The sequence below is a fragment of the Lathamus discolor genome, chromosome 7 (genome assembly GCF_037157495.1).
Source record: "Lathamus discolor isolate bLatDis1 chromosome 7, bLatDis1.hap1, whole genome shotgun sequence".
In the NCBI taxonomy this organism is placed as follows: Eukaryota; Metazoa; Chordata; class Aves; order Psittaciformes; family Psittacidae; genus Lathamus; species Lathamus discolor.
Window position 1 is genome coordinate 20,514,980 of NC_088890.1, and position 17,348 is coordinate 20,532,327.

General features: G+C 43.5%; 1 protein-coding gene across 2 annotated transcripts in view; it reads right to left on the reverse strand.

Moving 5' to 3' along the window:
- VGLL4 (vestigial like family member 4) overlaps positions 1-17,348 on the reverse strand; it is a 76,881-nt gene that overhangs the window by 11,272 nt on the left and 48,261 nt on the right. For both annotated transcript variants that reach the window (XM_065687729.1, XM_065687727.1), the window contains one exon: positions 11,883-12,072. In XM_065687729.1, the coding sequence (XP_065543801.1) occupies positions 11,883-12,072 (190 nt within the window). The remainder of the gene's footprint in view (positions 1-11,882; positions 12,073-17,348) is intronic.

Here is a 17,348-nt window from a genome sequence, read left to right on the forward strand (position 1 = left end):
GTGACTCTGCACTCCATCTCCTGCGGTGAAGATGTCAGTGCACTGAATTCACAGCGGTGACGGGGACACTGTCACCTCAGCCATGCCTACCACCCTCCCTTCCCTGCTGACACGGGCAGGCAAGCTGCTCGCAGGCTTTTTCTAGTAAAATTATACACCATTCCAACCTTAAATTCTTTTCTCCAGCATCTGAAAAACAGACATTGTTTTCCATGTCTCTCCCCAGTGAATCATAACCGAGGCTCCAGCACTTACCAAGCATCATGTGCTCAGATGGATGTCATACCAAAACCACACACATCCTGACTGAGAGCTGAAAGTCTCCTGCAGTGGGGTTCTAAATACCGTTTGTTAATTGAAAGCCATGTTTGAGCCCTCCTCAGGAGCCAGTTCAAAGGTAGCTCAAATGCATTGTTCTGAGGATTTTGTTTTTGCTGTACAACCTCTGAATGTGGCTGTTCTGCTCCCTGGCACAGAGTGGCGGTAATTCACACTCATCCTACAGGAACAGGCTCACTCTGCCAGCTGCTGAAGGGAAAGGGAAAGAAAGAGGCCCACTGAAGGGGACAGTTTTGCTTGCACTCACTTCCAGCCTGCAGATCCTTAAGGAACAGATGCCAAAAGTATTACTGTACCTCCAAGTGAAGAAATCACAGACGTTTCACACTCCCTTTGGCAGAAATAGAGCTCTAACTTGGAATGGTTGTACTGTAGGAGTGTGTTTCACTCACAGAAAGAACAAGTATCCACTTACAGTGCTTTTAATTACCATGTTAGACGTTTTCTTTAAACATACACAGTGCACAATACTGCTTAAGAGCAAACTTTCATGTCTGTAACCTAATTCAAATACAGTTTAAGTATTTTCATCATCTTTACAATGTACCTATTCTAACGTATTTTACTTTATTTATTCACAAACTCTTAGGTCTGAAAGAAGACAGCTGCTTTTGTTACAGACTACTTCAGGATTTATAACCCACCACTATAAAACATCTTCTCCACATTATGGGGATCATTTCCTGCAAAAGTATCTACTTGTATACATAGATTCTGTTACTGTGAGGTGGGAATACAAGTATTGAAGGTCGTATTTCAAAAAACATATATCCAAAGAGAAAAATCCTTACTCAGGATTATTTAAGTAATCCAAATTCACTACAAAATCTCAAACAAAACCTGCAAGTATTAGCAGTTTGCTCTTTGAGTGTCAGCCAATTATCTGAAGGACTCATGAAAAAAAACCCCTCCTAACAGCCCAATACACTCTTCAAACCACATCTACTTTGAATGGCTGCCACCTAAATACACAACCCTTTCTCCATTCCATGTGTACTAGCTGTACACTCCCTGTTACTTTGAGTAGCCTTTTCCTTCTACAGCTTAATACCCCATCCCAAACAGCTTTCAAGTAGGCAACTTGCAAGAGATTTTTGTCTTTGCAAGAATCACTTCTGCCCCATCTGATTTCTCAGGTTTCCTGAGAAAGATAACGCCCTTCCCTTTTTGCCACTGCTATGATTTAAGCATTATTTGTACAGCATATTCCCCCCTGCAGGAAATCTTTTGGACAAACTGAAGATCGTGTTCAGACCAACGTGCAGATAAAGCTGACAACTGATCTCCCACTAACACCCTTCTCCAGGCAGCTATGCCTCCTGCACTGGTTCTGGAGGAGCCCAGAACAGCAGTTTGTCAGCCAGCTGGCTACAAAGCCTTCTTCAAGTGAGGTCTGTAGCTGGCAAATCCTCCACTTCTCCCCCTTTCAAGTGTGGTTAACAAGGGAAGAGGCAGGTGGCAAAGTCTTCACTTTCTGCCTCAGGCTAGAAACAGCTCAGCAAAGGCACCCAGAGCAGGATTCTGAGCACTGCCTCAAAGCTTCTCCAGCCACCAATTACACTTAACTCTTCCCAGAAAAGAGCTTTTATTCTTTAGAAATTTTAAGCCTGAGCATCAGGCCGGGTTTGGAGCACTAAGCATCATAATTCACACCAGTTCCTTCAGAGCCACAAGTAGCTGTGCACCAACCGTACCTATTCTCCCCTGCCCTCCCCATTTCTCTCTAGCCAGAATCCTTAAAAATTTTCAATTCACAAAGATTTTCCTCCAGCTCAGTGATACAGCCAATGGAAACACCTCTGAGATGAGAAGTCAAAGTAAAACCACTGAGAACAAACTAACAAGAAACAGGCTAACCTTACATATAAGCAAACCTAGGTCAGACTTTCTTAATGCTTATCTCACCAAAGCCAGGTTTTCTGAGGCAAAATCTTGGACCAGGTAGTTACTTGTGAATGTAACCAACCAGGAGGGCAGATTTTGCAGACTGAAAAAACAAATTACTGCTAAGCTGTGAAATGCATAAAGGAGCATCCCACTGCTGCCTGCCCGCACCAAGCAAACACACTCAGACACAAAAGAGCTCCCCTTCCTGAAGGCTTAATAGTCTCAAGTATGAAAGAACGCAAGAGAAACCACATGATGTAAGACCTTAGTCAAAAGCCAAAGCCACAAAACTGAAATCTAAATCTAATGTACAGTAAAATCAATTAACACAATCTCGGATCCTACTTATTTTTCTCACAGGGTGTTTTTTTAGTGTTTGGCTGTCTCTGCTCCAGCACTCACAGGGTTGTTCTAAAAGGTAGCACGGGTTGCTTTATAATGGCAATCACTCATTCTGTCCCTAAGGAAAACTCTGGGATTAATTAAATGAAACATTATGTCACTGCTGGAACACAAACGTGTACAATCCGGAAGCAACGGCAAAGTTACCTCTCTGCAACAGGTACTGACTGTAGGTTAGCTGGTAAATCAGACCCTCCAAGTCAACTTAAAACCTCTGCTCTCCCACCACCTTCTCTGCCCTGCACTTCCACTGCCTGCTCGCCCACCTCCTACCCCACCCCTATGGTTCACCTCTCATTTCACAAAGTAGACCTGATGGCTTATTTTAAAGCACTTCAACATTTTGAAGAGTTTTTATGTGAGGCCATACCTGAGATGGAAATAACTCAATTTTAACATGTAGTAAATACATGGGAAAGATGTGAAACCCTGAGTGATCTCACGGATTCTGCTGAGGCAGCTGGAAATATGAATTAGCCTGTTATGAAAAAAAAAATTAACCACTAATGGCTCAAAAGTGGAGCTAGAACAAGAGAAACCTCCAGCATTTCAGTATTACCACAGTAACAAGTGACCTGGTACAACTAGACACTGCAGTAATTATATGAAGTTTCCTAAAATGCACCCCGATTTCTAAGGGGTAACCATAAGCCCATTTCATCCCTTCAAAGTTGTGTTTAACTGTACCTAGGTGGACACCAAGCTCAGTACAACTCCCATCAGCTCTGATTTAGTTTTCAAAGACTGAGGGCAAAAAATACTCTGGCTACTGCCAGTTGCATTAGGCAAAGAGAAGAAACCTTCTGGTCCTCTGACCTGCAATGCGGCACCACTGGCCTCCCTCTTCTACCTATTGTCTAAGAGCAGGAACAGCACCCGTCTTGGAAAGGAGACAGAAGTAACCAAATGTTGACAATCTGCCTGATCCAGCCTCCTACCACGTAACTCTCAAAAGAGCAACAGTGGCCTTTGGGAAAACCTGCACAACACACAGAAGTGAAAAACTATTTCTACCAATTGTGAAAACCAAAAGACAGGAGATGTGAGCATCTCAGCTGCAGCAGAGGATGCGGTCTGCCTTTAGAAGGTGCTGGTGCTACCGTGCCAGAGAGCCCCTTTTCTGGGAGAGAGTTTCAGTAAAACTCAGACGTGTCAGCACACACCAGAAACTCAATGCTAGGGCTGCCAGTTAGGACCCAGAACTAAGGTTTCATTTCTAGCTCAAAGCTAAACTGCACAGAAGTCAACATCATATCTGGGCACTTGAAGGCACAAAAGCCTTATTCTGAGAAAGTCAAATGAAGCCAGTGAAACAGAGCAAAGCCTGCCAACGTCCACATCTGGAGAGCAAGTAAGGCTACTGCCTATACTGAAACAAACAACATCATCTAGAATGGCAACTCACCCGTGGAATGGAAACTAAATGTATCCCTGCAGAAGCGTGAACTGTTTCAAGTATGAAAGGCACTTGGAATGGCTTGGAGGGGAAAAACATCCAGAGAAGCAAAGGATACAAAAAATGAGGTTAAAGGGACACTCCAAGCCTTCCCTAAAGTTTCTAACAAGGAGGAAAATCTGACAGTACAAGGGAAGCGCAGAGAGTCTTCCATGAAGGCAGCTGGAAGGCCAGGGGGGTTACTGGAAAGATTCAGACGTAGCTATAAGATGAATAATTTGTACCTAACTGCAGCGCCCACCCAAACACCTCTGGCAGACACTTCCTCTTCCATTCTACCAATTCATGCGCTGGGTCACGTGCAGCTTTTATAATTCAGTCATATTAAAATCCTTTTGAAGTCAAACTTGGCACATGCAACAAACCTTTTCTACTGAGTCACTGGAAAATACTGTAAGAACTATTTATGATCACACAGAGAAAACTACGGGCCAATGTCAGGAGAAAGCTTGTACATAAAATCCAGACAGCAGCAGGGCATGTCCTAGTGGAACAAGATTCACCACATACACGTGTGCTCAATATCGCCAGGGGACATCAGGCTGTTCTGTAGGCTCTGGGAAAAGCTGAAGGTGGTGAAACTCGATGGTGAAACTGTGCAGAACTGTTAGAGGAAATAAAAAATGGCAGTTACATTTTCTCACTGTATTTGCTGCATTATTCCTTACAATATTCCCCATGTTATTTGGAAAAATACTTTCATTCCTCACTCAGTGCTTGACACGGAATTATTTTTTGTTATACCAAGTACCAGCTTCAGGCAATCCGTGATCCCCAAGTTCTCCAAAGTTTACAGGAGTTTATTTAGTTCAGTCACCTGAAAGACTACATCAAGTAGAATCTCATGGTAGAGGAGCTGATGAATCACCTTCGTCAAATAGATCAGGTGGGAAGTGAAAGATCCCAACAACCTGAGAATGGCACGTTTATTACTAAGAGTAATACAAGAGTACAAGCCAGTCTCTGGAAACAAGGTCACAGTGCTGGAATTAACTGTGTCAGACTGTCAGGAGATGGGATGATAGAGCTTTTTTTTCCAGCTTCAGTGGTTCTTATGAGAAAGAATCACCCAGGGAAAAGGGCCTGGATCATGAAAGCTTACAAATGATGGTCTCTATCCATCCGATACACAATGTAACATTAGCTGACAAGATTTCTTTTCACGGGCTGTTTTATAAAATAACGATTTCACTAAAAGTGTATTGAAACTGTTTGTTATTGCTAATAAAATCTGAGTTACCTAACCCCCTGGAAGCACTATAAATACAATAACAGCTTCATTATATCTTGTACAACTATTCATACGAATACAGTAAAACAGCTCCTTTCAAGAGCTGATTAACCAAACTGACCACAACAGTAGCAGGCTTGAAAGGACACTTTGGAGTTAATGTGCCCGAGTTAACCACTGAATTCTGCAATCCGCAGTATCCTCTCAGAGCAACTTCTTGTTTAAGGGAGACTCCAGTTAAAAAAAGCAAATCACAAGCAGAAGTGTTTGGGGGCTTTAATTCCCCCTCTTTTTAAAGTCCTGATCTATGAATCCTAAAAGTTACTAATTAAAAACAGATTCATGAAGTATCATTTCTTATGGTTCAGAGAGCAGCTCCAACACACACCCCACAAACAGCTCTGACAGACAAAGCCTTTTAGGACAGGACTTTTACAGGAATATATGACTCAACCTTAACTTGACTGCAGTATGCAACCACTCCATTACCTACAGGAACTGCAGATCTGTGCCACGTTAAAGACTACATGGAACAGTAATTGCAGCACACCGAGACTTCTCCCCAGATGTTTCGGGAGGTTTTTCTCATGGCTAAACCAAACTCATCCCACCCCCCTCTTTCTTTCCAATCAGGCATTCTGTACTCCAGCCACACAACACGAGGGATGAAACCCTGTTAACTGACGGTCAGATCCTGCTTTCTGCAGGGTGGCCATGCTGCACAATGGAAATATCACCTTTATGTTTCGTGTCGAGCTCTGCCGGCGCTGGCACAGCTCGACACGAAACATAAAGGTCACTCGACTTAGGTACAGCTAGAAATAGCCACAGGAATACTATTCACCTTTCAACACTGAGAAATAATGCCATTTGTCCAGTCAGCACTCAGCAATGCTGCAGGAATGAGTTAAAGCCAGCTGGGTGTTTGTGTAGTACATTACAACATAAGAGAAAATGAAAGGAGACTGCCCAGGCCAGAGCTTTCAGTCTGGGGAAAAAAACTTACTTATTCAACCAGAAATTAATGTAATGTTTTATTCCAAATCTTATCCTTACAGGACCATTGTCTATAGCAACCGTGTCCATAACATTCTAATTCTCAAGAGCGCAACTTTCTAGTAAATGGTACATCTGTCAAGCTGCAGGAAACATCTGGGAAAATGGTTAAATGAGAAGCGAGATTAAACCCTGGTTTCCATATGGTTAGGATATACGTCTAGAATGTGTCTCTAAATGTTACTGGCTCTTTTCTCTTGCTTAGCTATCAGACTTTGGATTGGTGTTCAATGCTGGAGCTAGCTAACAAACCCCTGCTGCTGGCAAGAAGAGACACTTGAGCTAACATCGCCTGACTTTTCAAGTACTCAGACATATACCCATATTCTGACAGATAGGGTCCTTTGGGGAAGGACTGATAAGCTATCCATCAACTTTTAGCCCTGAAACTGCTCCTAACAACCAGTTCACATGTGTTTGCCTACCCGCTCCCGAACTAAAAGGGACTTGAGCGCTTTCTGAAATTCTCCCTTGGATGAAAACTTGTGCAAAACTCAGTGTTAAATATTAACTCAGATACATTTGCTCTTTCAAGCCTGCGTCTGAAGGTTCAAGTTAATGTATGTGTGTTGGAAACAATTTAAGAGTATTTGTGTGATGCATGATCTCTATTAATAAACAAGAAAATATATCTGATTTGGTCCAGCATTCAAGCAACGTACACATGGAAAGAAGAAAACATGGGAAAAGCAGTTCCAACCCTGCTCCTTTGCCCAGTCATCAACAGGAGGCACACTGTAACAGCTCCAGAGACTACAGGGAGGACTTCAGCTTCACCAGGGCTGTTTTGCAAACACCAGGTTAATCCTAAAACACTTCAAAGGCATATTTGTGCCAAGAGAACTGAGTGAAGATGCACGCAAGCAAATGAAGAGACCTTTTAGGTGTTCTGAGCTCTGTGTGTTGGGGTTTTCTTTTTTTCCAATTCCAATTTGTCACAATAAAAAGACAGTGTAAACATGTTTCTTAATCCCCCACGGAGCTTGGAACCCAAAAAGCAGCAGTTACAGCAAAGAGCTATCTGACAACTGCCACATTACCTCTGCAACCCAGTTCTAAATCTTTCTGAGCCCTGCCTGGAGCTGGAGCCAGCCTCCACCACAGCAGGGACCTGGTGTTCTGCAGGACACTTCCACATGGCATCTCCGCCAGGGTCAGGGAGGGTGGAAAGAGGAGGCGGGGATAGAGTCCTCCAGATCTTAGCTCAAAATTCCTTGCTTTGAGCCACTACAAGCTTGAAGAGGACAGAGCTGACCCTGCTTTGAGCAGGAAGCTGGATGAAATGGTCTCCTGAAGCCTGGTCTAACCTGAATTACCCCATGGTCTTCGAGTCCAGGGAACCTTCCATAGAGCTTAGGGCAGAACTGTCAAAAGGATGTCAGGATAATTTCTATGACAGTGTCATTAAAGCAAGCAAACTCCATTGAACAGTCATGGTAAAAACCTTATAATATACAGCAGCTTCCAAACTCTGGGAATCAAGCTCAGCTTTACGGATCACATTTGCCAAGATTGTTCACTGTAATAAAAGTGAAGAAAACCCAGAATGTGCATCAGAAGTGTCTGGGTCTGATATAGGGGTACATTTCAAACTAAACATCATCTTACACAATATACATTGAACTGCCTTTCTGATGTGTAGACCTTGCTTTTATTACAAGAAAAAGCCAAATTATTTGGCTTTTGACAAGGGCCTGTAGGGACAGGACAAGGGGAATGGCTTGAACCTGCCCGAGGGGAGACTGAGCTGAGCTCTTAGGCAGAAGCTCTTCCCTGTGAGGGTGCTGAGGCGCTGGCACAGGGTGCCCAGAGAAGCTGTGGCTGCCCCATCCCTGGCAGTGCTCAAGGGCAGGTTGGACACAGGGGCTTGGAGCAAGCTGCTCCAGTGGAAGGGGTCCCTGCCCGGGGCAGGGGTCGGAGGTGGATGAACTCGCAAGGTTCCTTCTGAACCAAACCAGTCCGAGTCCATGATTCTATGCTATTAGCTGCAACTGTCCCTAGCCGAAGAGCAGTTAAGAGCTGTGTATTTGCTACTTCCTACTCGAAACCAGAGCAGCTAAACCAGCCCAGTGCCACTCCCCCGCAACACCCAGCGCGCCGCTGCTGCCCGGTAAGGCAGGAGCCGCGGGGCCCCCGGCAGGCCTCTCAGGGCCGCGGACCGGCTGCAGTCAGCCCGCAGCCCTTTGTCTGCAGCTCCACGGCGCAGAGCGGAAAACGCCTCCGGCCGGCCGGCCGACGGGAACGGCGCAGGGCTCGGCCCCGGCCCTCGCTTAAAGGCACAGCGCTCCCGCGGCCGCGGTCCGTACCGGCGCACCCGCACTCGAATTCCTGTACAGATCACCTCCCGAACCGCTCCTCTGTAAACCCAGGCCGTGTCAGGGACGTTACACACGCTAAAAGAAAAGCATGTTTCAACTCGACGCTGACAATAAGCTCGCTGCTTCTTTACAGAACACCAGAAAATAAAAGTATGGTAAAAAACCCCACATTTTACTTCAACAAGATTATACTTTAGCCAGTGCAATTTAAGTAAAACATTTGAGGGACACACAAGAAAGTGTAAAATGCGAATAAAGCAGTTTCGTATGACAATAGCCGGGGTTTAAGTTCGGGTGGAAGCATTCCTTTTCCCAAGTAAGGAGCCATGGATGTCATCTCTACAGCCATGAAAACACAGAAGCTGTATAAATAGAGCCTGTATGCTGCTGTAAGGAAGGCAGGCAGCCTCACATACTGCCTTTTTAAAAGTCATCCACAAGGTCTCAAGGGTATTTTATTATCCTACAGCTGAGTATTATCTCCCCTGAAAAAACAGAGCCTTTGATAAATTGTTCTCTGCACAGGAATTCCATGACATACTTTACAAACACAGGAGGACTGCCAGGCCGTTTGATTCACTCTGCTCCAGAGACTGTAGGTCAATAGTTGTGTTTTCCATGACAGAAGTAAACATACCCCAGTACACATCAAAGACGACACACTGGGGAGTTACACCTGAGCAGCGCCTATCTCTGTGCATTCCGTTCCCAAGCTAAAGGCTGCCATCACTGGATCGCTCATCATGCTTCCAAAGCACTGAAATGGCTTTATTCCCACTGAGATGCTAGGGTGCTGGTACCTAAGAGTTTTGCTAACAAAAGGTTCTACCATTTACAATGAACCACAGCACACAGTTCCTGCTCTGGTCAGTGACGTTCCAACCACAATGTGCTGGTGGACAATTAATACAAAACTGCTTCAGAGTTCTACCAACATCACCACAGACCCAAATGTCTGAACAGGAGCTGCTCGCGGTGATAAAACCTTGTGTCTTCCAAATGAAAAAGATCTGCCCACCTGGACATCTAAACACCACTACACAGCAAAGATGTAGCCCTAGCACAGACCAGGGCAGCTGTGCCCAGTTTGTGTGGCACCAACTCATTCATCCCATGCTTTCAGGGACTTTGTCCTGAAAAGTTCAAAATGCAGACTCTAAACTTCACCTTTACAGTCTGAAGCACACAAAATGCCTTTGCTACCAGCAATGGTACCATGCCATCTCCACATCTCTTATGGAGCTGGGTCTCTAAACCAAATGTTGTCAAACTTATACTTCTAAACCTCCAAGTCACTACAGTGGGGCTCCCATTATTCTGTTCCATTAAGTATTTATTTCCCCAAATCTACTGCCTTGTCTTCAGCATAAACAAGTCAAGCTTCTACAACATGCTTCCCATGCCCAAAACACACAGTTTTAGGACAGCTGCACACAGTTTGAGTAATTCATTTCTATTGTTAAGCCAGAACATCCTCATCCGAAAAAGAGGGAAAACATGAAAACCATTCGAAAAAATAACCTCATTACTGGTGGTGGCAGGGAAGTAAAATTCAGAGAACATACGTGAACTTTCCTTGTATTTGAAATCCATTGATATTCAGTTATTTCAGCTTCATCACAGAAGTCTGAGGTTTTGCAATATTCAGCTGAAAGTGTATTTTCATATGGCCAGATCTAATTTACAAAATAAAGCAGAAAAAAGATGGCCTCACATACGCTATTTCAGATTAGGATTCATGTGCAGGCTTAACTGAAATCAATTGAACATGAACACTGTGCAGACAACCAGTGCTTTTTATTAAAAGAAGAAAAGATGCACATTCCATATATAAAAATCACAGAATCTACTGAGTAAAAACATACCATACCAGAAATGATCAGAGAGCCTTCAAATACACCTGAGGGAATCATAAAGCAACTAGCTGCCCCTGTCTTTTAGGTTTGAATCTTAGTCACACATGAGTCTGCTCGTTCAGACTTCATTATTTTTATGGCCACCACTGTATAAAGTGGTATAATGCACGTAACTGCCAGCTATGCTTGATTCCGTCATCAGCAATTGGGTTTTAAAGAAAATAACACCTTTTCCCACAATCCAAACACACCCAATTCAAAAACGCCACAGATTTCGTTGTCATGTATGTATGCCGCAGAAATGCAGCACACAGTTCTTTCCAGTGCCAGCATTCTCAGCTCCAGAGAAAGGCTATAAATAGTTAAGTTTTTAGGAGAAAGAACAAGGTATGCTGTAAATGAGAAGTCTCCCCTCTGCTTGTGAGCTTCTATTGTTTTGCATTACTTCAGTGCTGGATTCCTGATTTGTAACAAATTCCAAGACTGCAGACTACAGGCCCAGCCTCTGACTAACACTGTGGTGATTTATTTGAGGCTAAATACCTCCGTCCTCATCTTATGACTGAACACAACAGTCCACAGCAGCATGGAATGCGAGGAATGCCGAGGCTGCAGGAGCTGAGGCAGCAGGGAAAGGCACACAGCTATCAGGCAGCCCTGGACTGCTGAACCGCTCCAATCACTTCCTCCAGTCAAGAATGAAAGGAATTCTCTAAGCCTGTACTTCATGCCAACCAGACTTGCATTCCCAGGAATGAGAACAGAGCAAGAATGGCATTTGATGATTACCCAACACATGCACCTAACTCATCTACACCTTACCTGTAGGAAAAATTCCACATCTGACTGTCAGAGCTGAGGCACGATCCTTTAAGTAATGTTTAGCAACAACTGCAGCTTACCCAGCTGTCAAGGCAGACTACAGAGCAGCTGGCTCACAATCCTGGCCTCAAAAAAATGCAAAGCACTTCTGTTTCTCCTCCTCCTGCCTCACCACCCCCACCAGCAGAGAGTGCAGAGCTCAGAATCAGGGGAAGTGAAAGGAGCAGATTACGCAGAACAAATGAACAATACTTCAGAAATTGCGAGGTGAATACGTATTTTACTATAAATAGTTAAGCTGAGCTAATTCCTGTTACCTCATGCTGTATGAAAACAAAAGAAAACAAGATGACCCACCTAATCACACCAGCCTTTGTGCAGATCTTCCAGACAGACTGGAACAAAGGAAAAACCTAGCCCGAAGTTTTGGATGTAGTATGATTTTAGCACACACAGAGATGAAGAGGACAGCATTACATTCTGTGAAGCAGAGGAAACAGAAGCCAGACACTTACAGATGTGGGTTGAACATTCGACTCATTTTAGAAACGTGGTCATTTTCACAGTCTAGCTCGTCGTCCCCTTGGTCCATGCTGAGCTTTCTCTTGTTGGGGCTGATAGGAGGAGGGCCTGTTCGATGGTTGGTTAGAACAGAGGACACTGGAAGGGACTGCATTCTGGGCTCACCTCTTAGGGCTGCTTCACCTGCAGGAAGAAGACAAGTGAGAATGAACACAACAGGGAGAAGAGAGGTAAAACAATATGCTCTCTGAAAACATTCTTGCACAAAACTCTCCTAAACAGATGTCAGGTCTGCACAGGCACATTTAACATGGCTGTAAGAGAAATAAAGTATCATAAACCATACTCCAGTGTTTTATGCTGGAACAAACAGTTCACAAAAGGTAGTAAGAGAGGGGTCAACTCACCCCAGATAATCTGAAAGGTTGAGCTAACGCAGCTTTCCAACAGCAGTTTTATTCAGAAGCATTCCTTCTTACAAGCTGCAGCTCCAACACTGAACTTTCATTACCTCATTCTGCAAAGCATGACTGTTCGCACTGAAATAAGCCCTGTTCCTTTTCTTATGGTTGTGGTTATAAATTCCAGGGCTACAGATCACACTGATGCCAAATATTCAAGATCTAAAACTGAACAAACGTTCAAACAATTCCTTTTGTGAAACGCTGTCCAAACCAAGCTTCTCTGGTATATAACTGTGCAAGGCAAAAACTAGGGAGAAAACTGCAACTTGCTGATGTAGATTTTTAAGTTTGTCCTTACACATCCTTCTCTATACTTTTAAACTATATTTGGAGCATTGAACAGAACAGCACAATTCTTCAGCATAAGACTGACATTTCACTATAAGAATGCTGATGTTCAACTAGGCACACCGGTGGTGGAGTACTGAGGAGATTATAAATTGTATATAAATCTACACTTACCAGAAAGGGCCATTCACAGCATGCGGGAGCTGCGTAGGAATAATTCCTGAACTGATACAATGAGCTTGCACATAAACACATCCCATCGCATTACTAGGCACACAGGACTTTTCCCATTTCAATTAAATGTCTCACTAAAGCACAATGCTGCTTCACCAGCAGCTATGGACTTGACTACAAGTCACATCCTTACAGCCACAGGTCGTATTTAGACCTCATGGGGATTCAAAGATGTTAAAACAATGCTTTTGGGACTTCATAAGGGGGTTGGAGAGGAGCTGAATTAACCAGGGTTACCTGGTCTGGTAATACCCCTGAAATAGCCACTTTTGCTAGAGTTTAGAATTTGTATTTTTCCTACACTGCCAGACACATTTTGTTTTCTACATGGCCGTAATTTCCAGAGCTAAAATTAGGATCAAGTTAACTCCATCTGCAGTACCTGACAATGGAAATCTTTGTATGCCACCACACTTTCACATCATCGCCACGACAGATGATTTATAAAATGCTGCCCTAATTCCACACACGACAAACAGTGTCTTGTTGGAAAAGGAACGAGTGAGAAAAAAACCTCCTGAATGTTTACCAGTAAAAATAAGCATTTTGCCAATTTAGTCCGCATAATATAAACTAGCAAATATACACCGACCTATAATACACCATAATTCATGATTTCTATTAAAGACTCTGGCACCAAATCTAAATAGGAACTTTCCATCTCAGCTTTAAATAGTAAAAACTGCGCTCTACTGCAAATGCTCCGAGACAGACATCCAGCCCCTCTCCTGTTCCTAACACCCGAAGTGTTACATGGGAAGCGCCACAACTGCCCCACTGTCACAGGAGAAGCTTTAAGCAAAAATGCCTCTCATGAAATAATCTTTGTATCAGTAAAATTTCTGAATATTGTGTTCAGCCTTTATATTTTGCCAGGAGAAACCTCCCCCTACATAGTGTTCATGCTCTAAACTTCAGATGTAAACCACATCATACCAGTTTCTCTCTAGTGACGAACCTCTCTCGCTTCCATTGACAAAAATAAGTTAAGACCAAAGTCAAAAGATAAAACTTTTGATCCGTTACGGTTTGCGATGCTTTCATCCCACCTGTATGCAGCCACACTTCTCTCTGCAGGACCTCGGATCACTTCTGGAGGCTCAAACACAAAATTCCATTACAGGAATCACAAATTCCATGCAGGCACTTAACTCCAACTGACTTCTGAGCAACTCCTCATGGGAACACAGGCAATTTAAATACCCATGTAATGCTAACACTGGTGTTTACAAGAGACAAACGAGCTCTCCATGCTGTTAGAAACCTTTCCTTTTCTCAAGAGCCTGATTCTATACAGTTACCTCAAGGGGGGGAGAGATGTGTGTGTGTGTCCCTAAAAAAATGTAAAATAAATTAAATATACACATTCCTCTTACTCTGTGGATGGTAACACCACCATCTATAGATATTCCTCTGGGAAGATTCTGACCGGACACAAGAGGAAAGGTTTTCACAAAGAGAACAATCAGCCATTGGAATCATCTCCCCAGGGAAGTGGTGGGTTCCTCAACGTCGGACACTTTTAAGACTGGGCTGGACAGGGTGCTGCCCCATCTGGTCTAGGTCATGCTGTGCCTAGAAAGGCTGAGCCAGATGATCCTTGAGGCCCCTTCCAAGCTGGGATTCTATGGTTCTGTATTAACACCCAGCTTGAGTACAAACTCTGGTAAAAGTGCCATCGCTATTTTATGTTGGAATTAAAGAAACCCATTTGAAAGAAATCTAGCAAAGAAAGAAATGGCTTCAAATTAAAGCCTGTCGAACTTGGTAATACACTGTCCCCTTTGTATGGAAACGTGGTAATTATACAGGGGATACCAGTGCCTTCAGGTAACCACACCAAACTATCCAGTGTTTCCACAGCACCACAGGGCCATTTGGCCACAATTAATCTAACTAACAAAGCTTCAAACAGATGGCAGTGGTGAGCAGGCAGGAGCAGCAAGAGCTCTTACATCCTCAGTCTCCTACAGAACAGGCAAGAACTGAGCACCTCCTCATGAGAAGACACAAGTGACCAGTGTTCAGTGTCTTGTACAGCCCACCCTGAAGACAACAGGCAAGCAGAGAACAATACTAAACAAGAGAGGCCAGATGACAGGGCAAGATCAAGAGGAAAAATATCTCTGTGTTGTTTATGGGGATAAACTGCACATTTGTATACTGTATTCGTACTGCACCACGAGTTTTCATGTGGCCTGTATGTTTGATTAAGGCTAAAACTGCTTTTTATTTAAATAAAAAGGCAACTTCTCTCCCCCACTACTTTCCTCCTTACCAAACTTCAATTTAAACCAGAGGGCGAAACCACAGCAGAGCCTACCACACAGAATGCTGCTTTACTGACTCCATTTGTCTCCTCCAACTGACCACACTCCATGGTAACCAGACTCGCATCATACAGCTGGCAAGACAACACTCTGATAAAACAACTGTGTTTTATAAAATTCCCCGAGTCCAAACTCCAGGCTTCAAAATTCATTACTGTGACGGCTTGAGTCTGCACTGCAACTGAAAGCAGAGATAGCAAACACATTTATTGTGCCTCTCTCAATACTTCTCTTTGTTTCAGTGTGCAGCTGGTGTAAGGCACTCCAGATCTGCTGCTTTCAGATACTTCTACTTACAACTATTCATACTGGTCTCTTTTTTTTCCCCTCTCTCTTTTCTATTAAAACTGTTAGGCAACATGATAAAGCACAGACAAGCTAAACAAAGATATCAACGTGACGTAGTGTCTGCCTATATAGCAGTACCGCAGCAGTGCACTCAGTCGACAGAAGTCCATGCAGTCAGCAAGAATGTTCTTTATTTTAACCACTCGGGAGCCTACGCTCCTGATGTGAAAGGGATTCGCATTAACACATGCAAACTAAACGTTTGTAAAACCAGCACAGCCCTTGTCAGCCCCGTACACCACCAGGACAGTGCTCTGTAAACAGTGGGTCTTCCGCACTGTTTGTGTTCCTCTTGCAGTGCAGTCAGCAATATCTGCGTCCCTCCTGAAACCTTCGCGCAATGCAAACATCGCAACAGCAAAAGTCATGTTTTTACAAGTGGGGATTTGATAGCAGGACACCAGAGAAGGCTCCGAATATGTCTGAGAACTCCAGGAGTTACCAAAGGCTGGGGGAAAAAAAATACACACCATTTTGGCAGCAAGCTCGCTTCCTCTCTGACCCAGCAACTCAGTATGGGCTGCACTAAGACAAGGCTACCATATCCTACTCCCCCTCCCAATTTCCTCTCCCTGCTGGCTACTATTAGTGCCTAAAATCCGAGCACTAATCACAGTCCAGAAACAAAAGGCTTCATCTTTCCAGATGAAGACTGACATGATACAGACCTTAAGACAGATCAAACTAGAACTCCCTGAAAGAGAATTCCAGCACTGCCAACGCCGATTTTATGTCTCCATTCTGCATCTGACAAAGGGATTTGTCCTCAAGAGTAAATTCATGACACATTTACAAACTTTAAAGAAAATTTTCTTGGCTGTGGTGTCTGTCAACAGGGTACTTTACCTTTAAAGTCTTGGATTAAATTACCCTGACCTCAGGCCACTCCATTAGCTAATAAAATCATGGGCACCAGAGTTTAACAGACTTTAATTAATGTGCACTGCACCTTTAATTAACTTTTCCAATACCTCCATGCAAACACAGGCTCATTAGAAACAGGAGGTGCCTCATGTTCTTAGGGCCAGACATCCCAGGAATCAACAGCACATGAAGATGTTCAAGGGCATTTTCTCTGCTGGTTCAAGATCAAAATTGAACTCTCACGACACACGAAACATTAATGCTGAAACGCTGCATAGCTGTGAAAAGGACACTATAAAATGGAATGCCTTTTATTTTCTATTCCTATTTGCTAACAGTTATGAGGAGATTAAATTGCAAATAGACTGGAATGAATTTATGAACTATTGCATGTTTTCTTCCACTATCTCAGTCTGAGCCAACATAAATTGGGATAAATGGCATAAAATTTCCAATTCATGCACAAAAAGCACATGATTTGAGATATCAAGTACCAAGCACGGAAGTCACCACAAATTACTCAATTCAACAAGCCATCAAAACAAGTTATCAAAACAAAAGAATCATAATGCAGCACCAGAGAATTAATCCGCAGAAGTCGTCAGCTGCCTAGTTTGAGTATTACTTCACATCATGCTATATGTTGTGAGAGGACTGATACCTTTGAAACTGGGAAACTCCCTAGAAATTAAATCTGCGTGAAATAGACTACAGACAGTCTTAAGAGTGCGTAATTTGAGGCAGATTTACTTCACTTACTTGCCCAAAGACAATTAATTAATCCAGACTCCCGAGTGATAAATCTCTGGTTCACAATAAAAGATACCCCAAGAAGCAGCAGCCACACATTTATATAGATACTGAACATTTCTACAACCCCCACTCCAAGTCCCTTATGTGAACCCATCATTTTGTACCACTGCTTTATTTC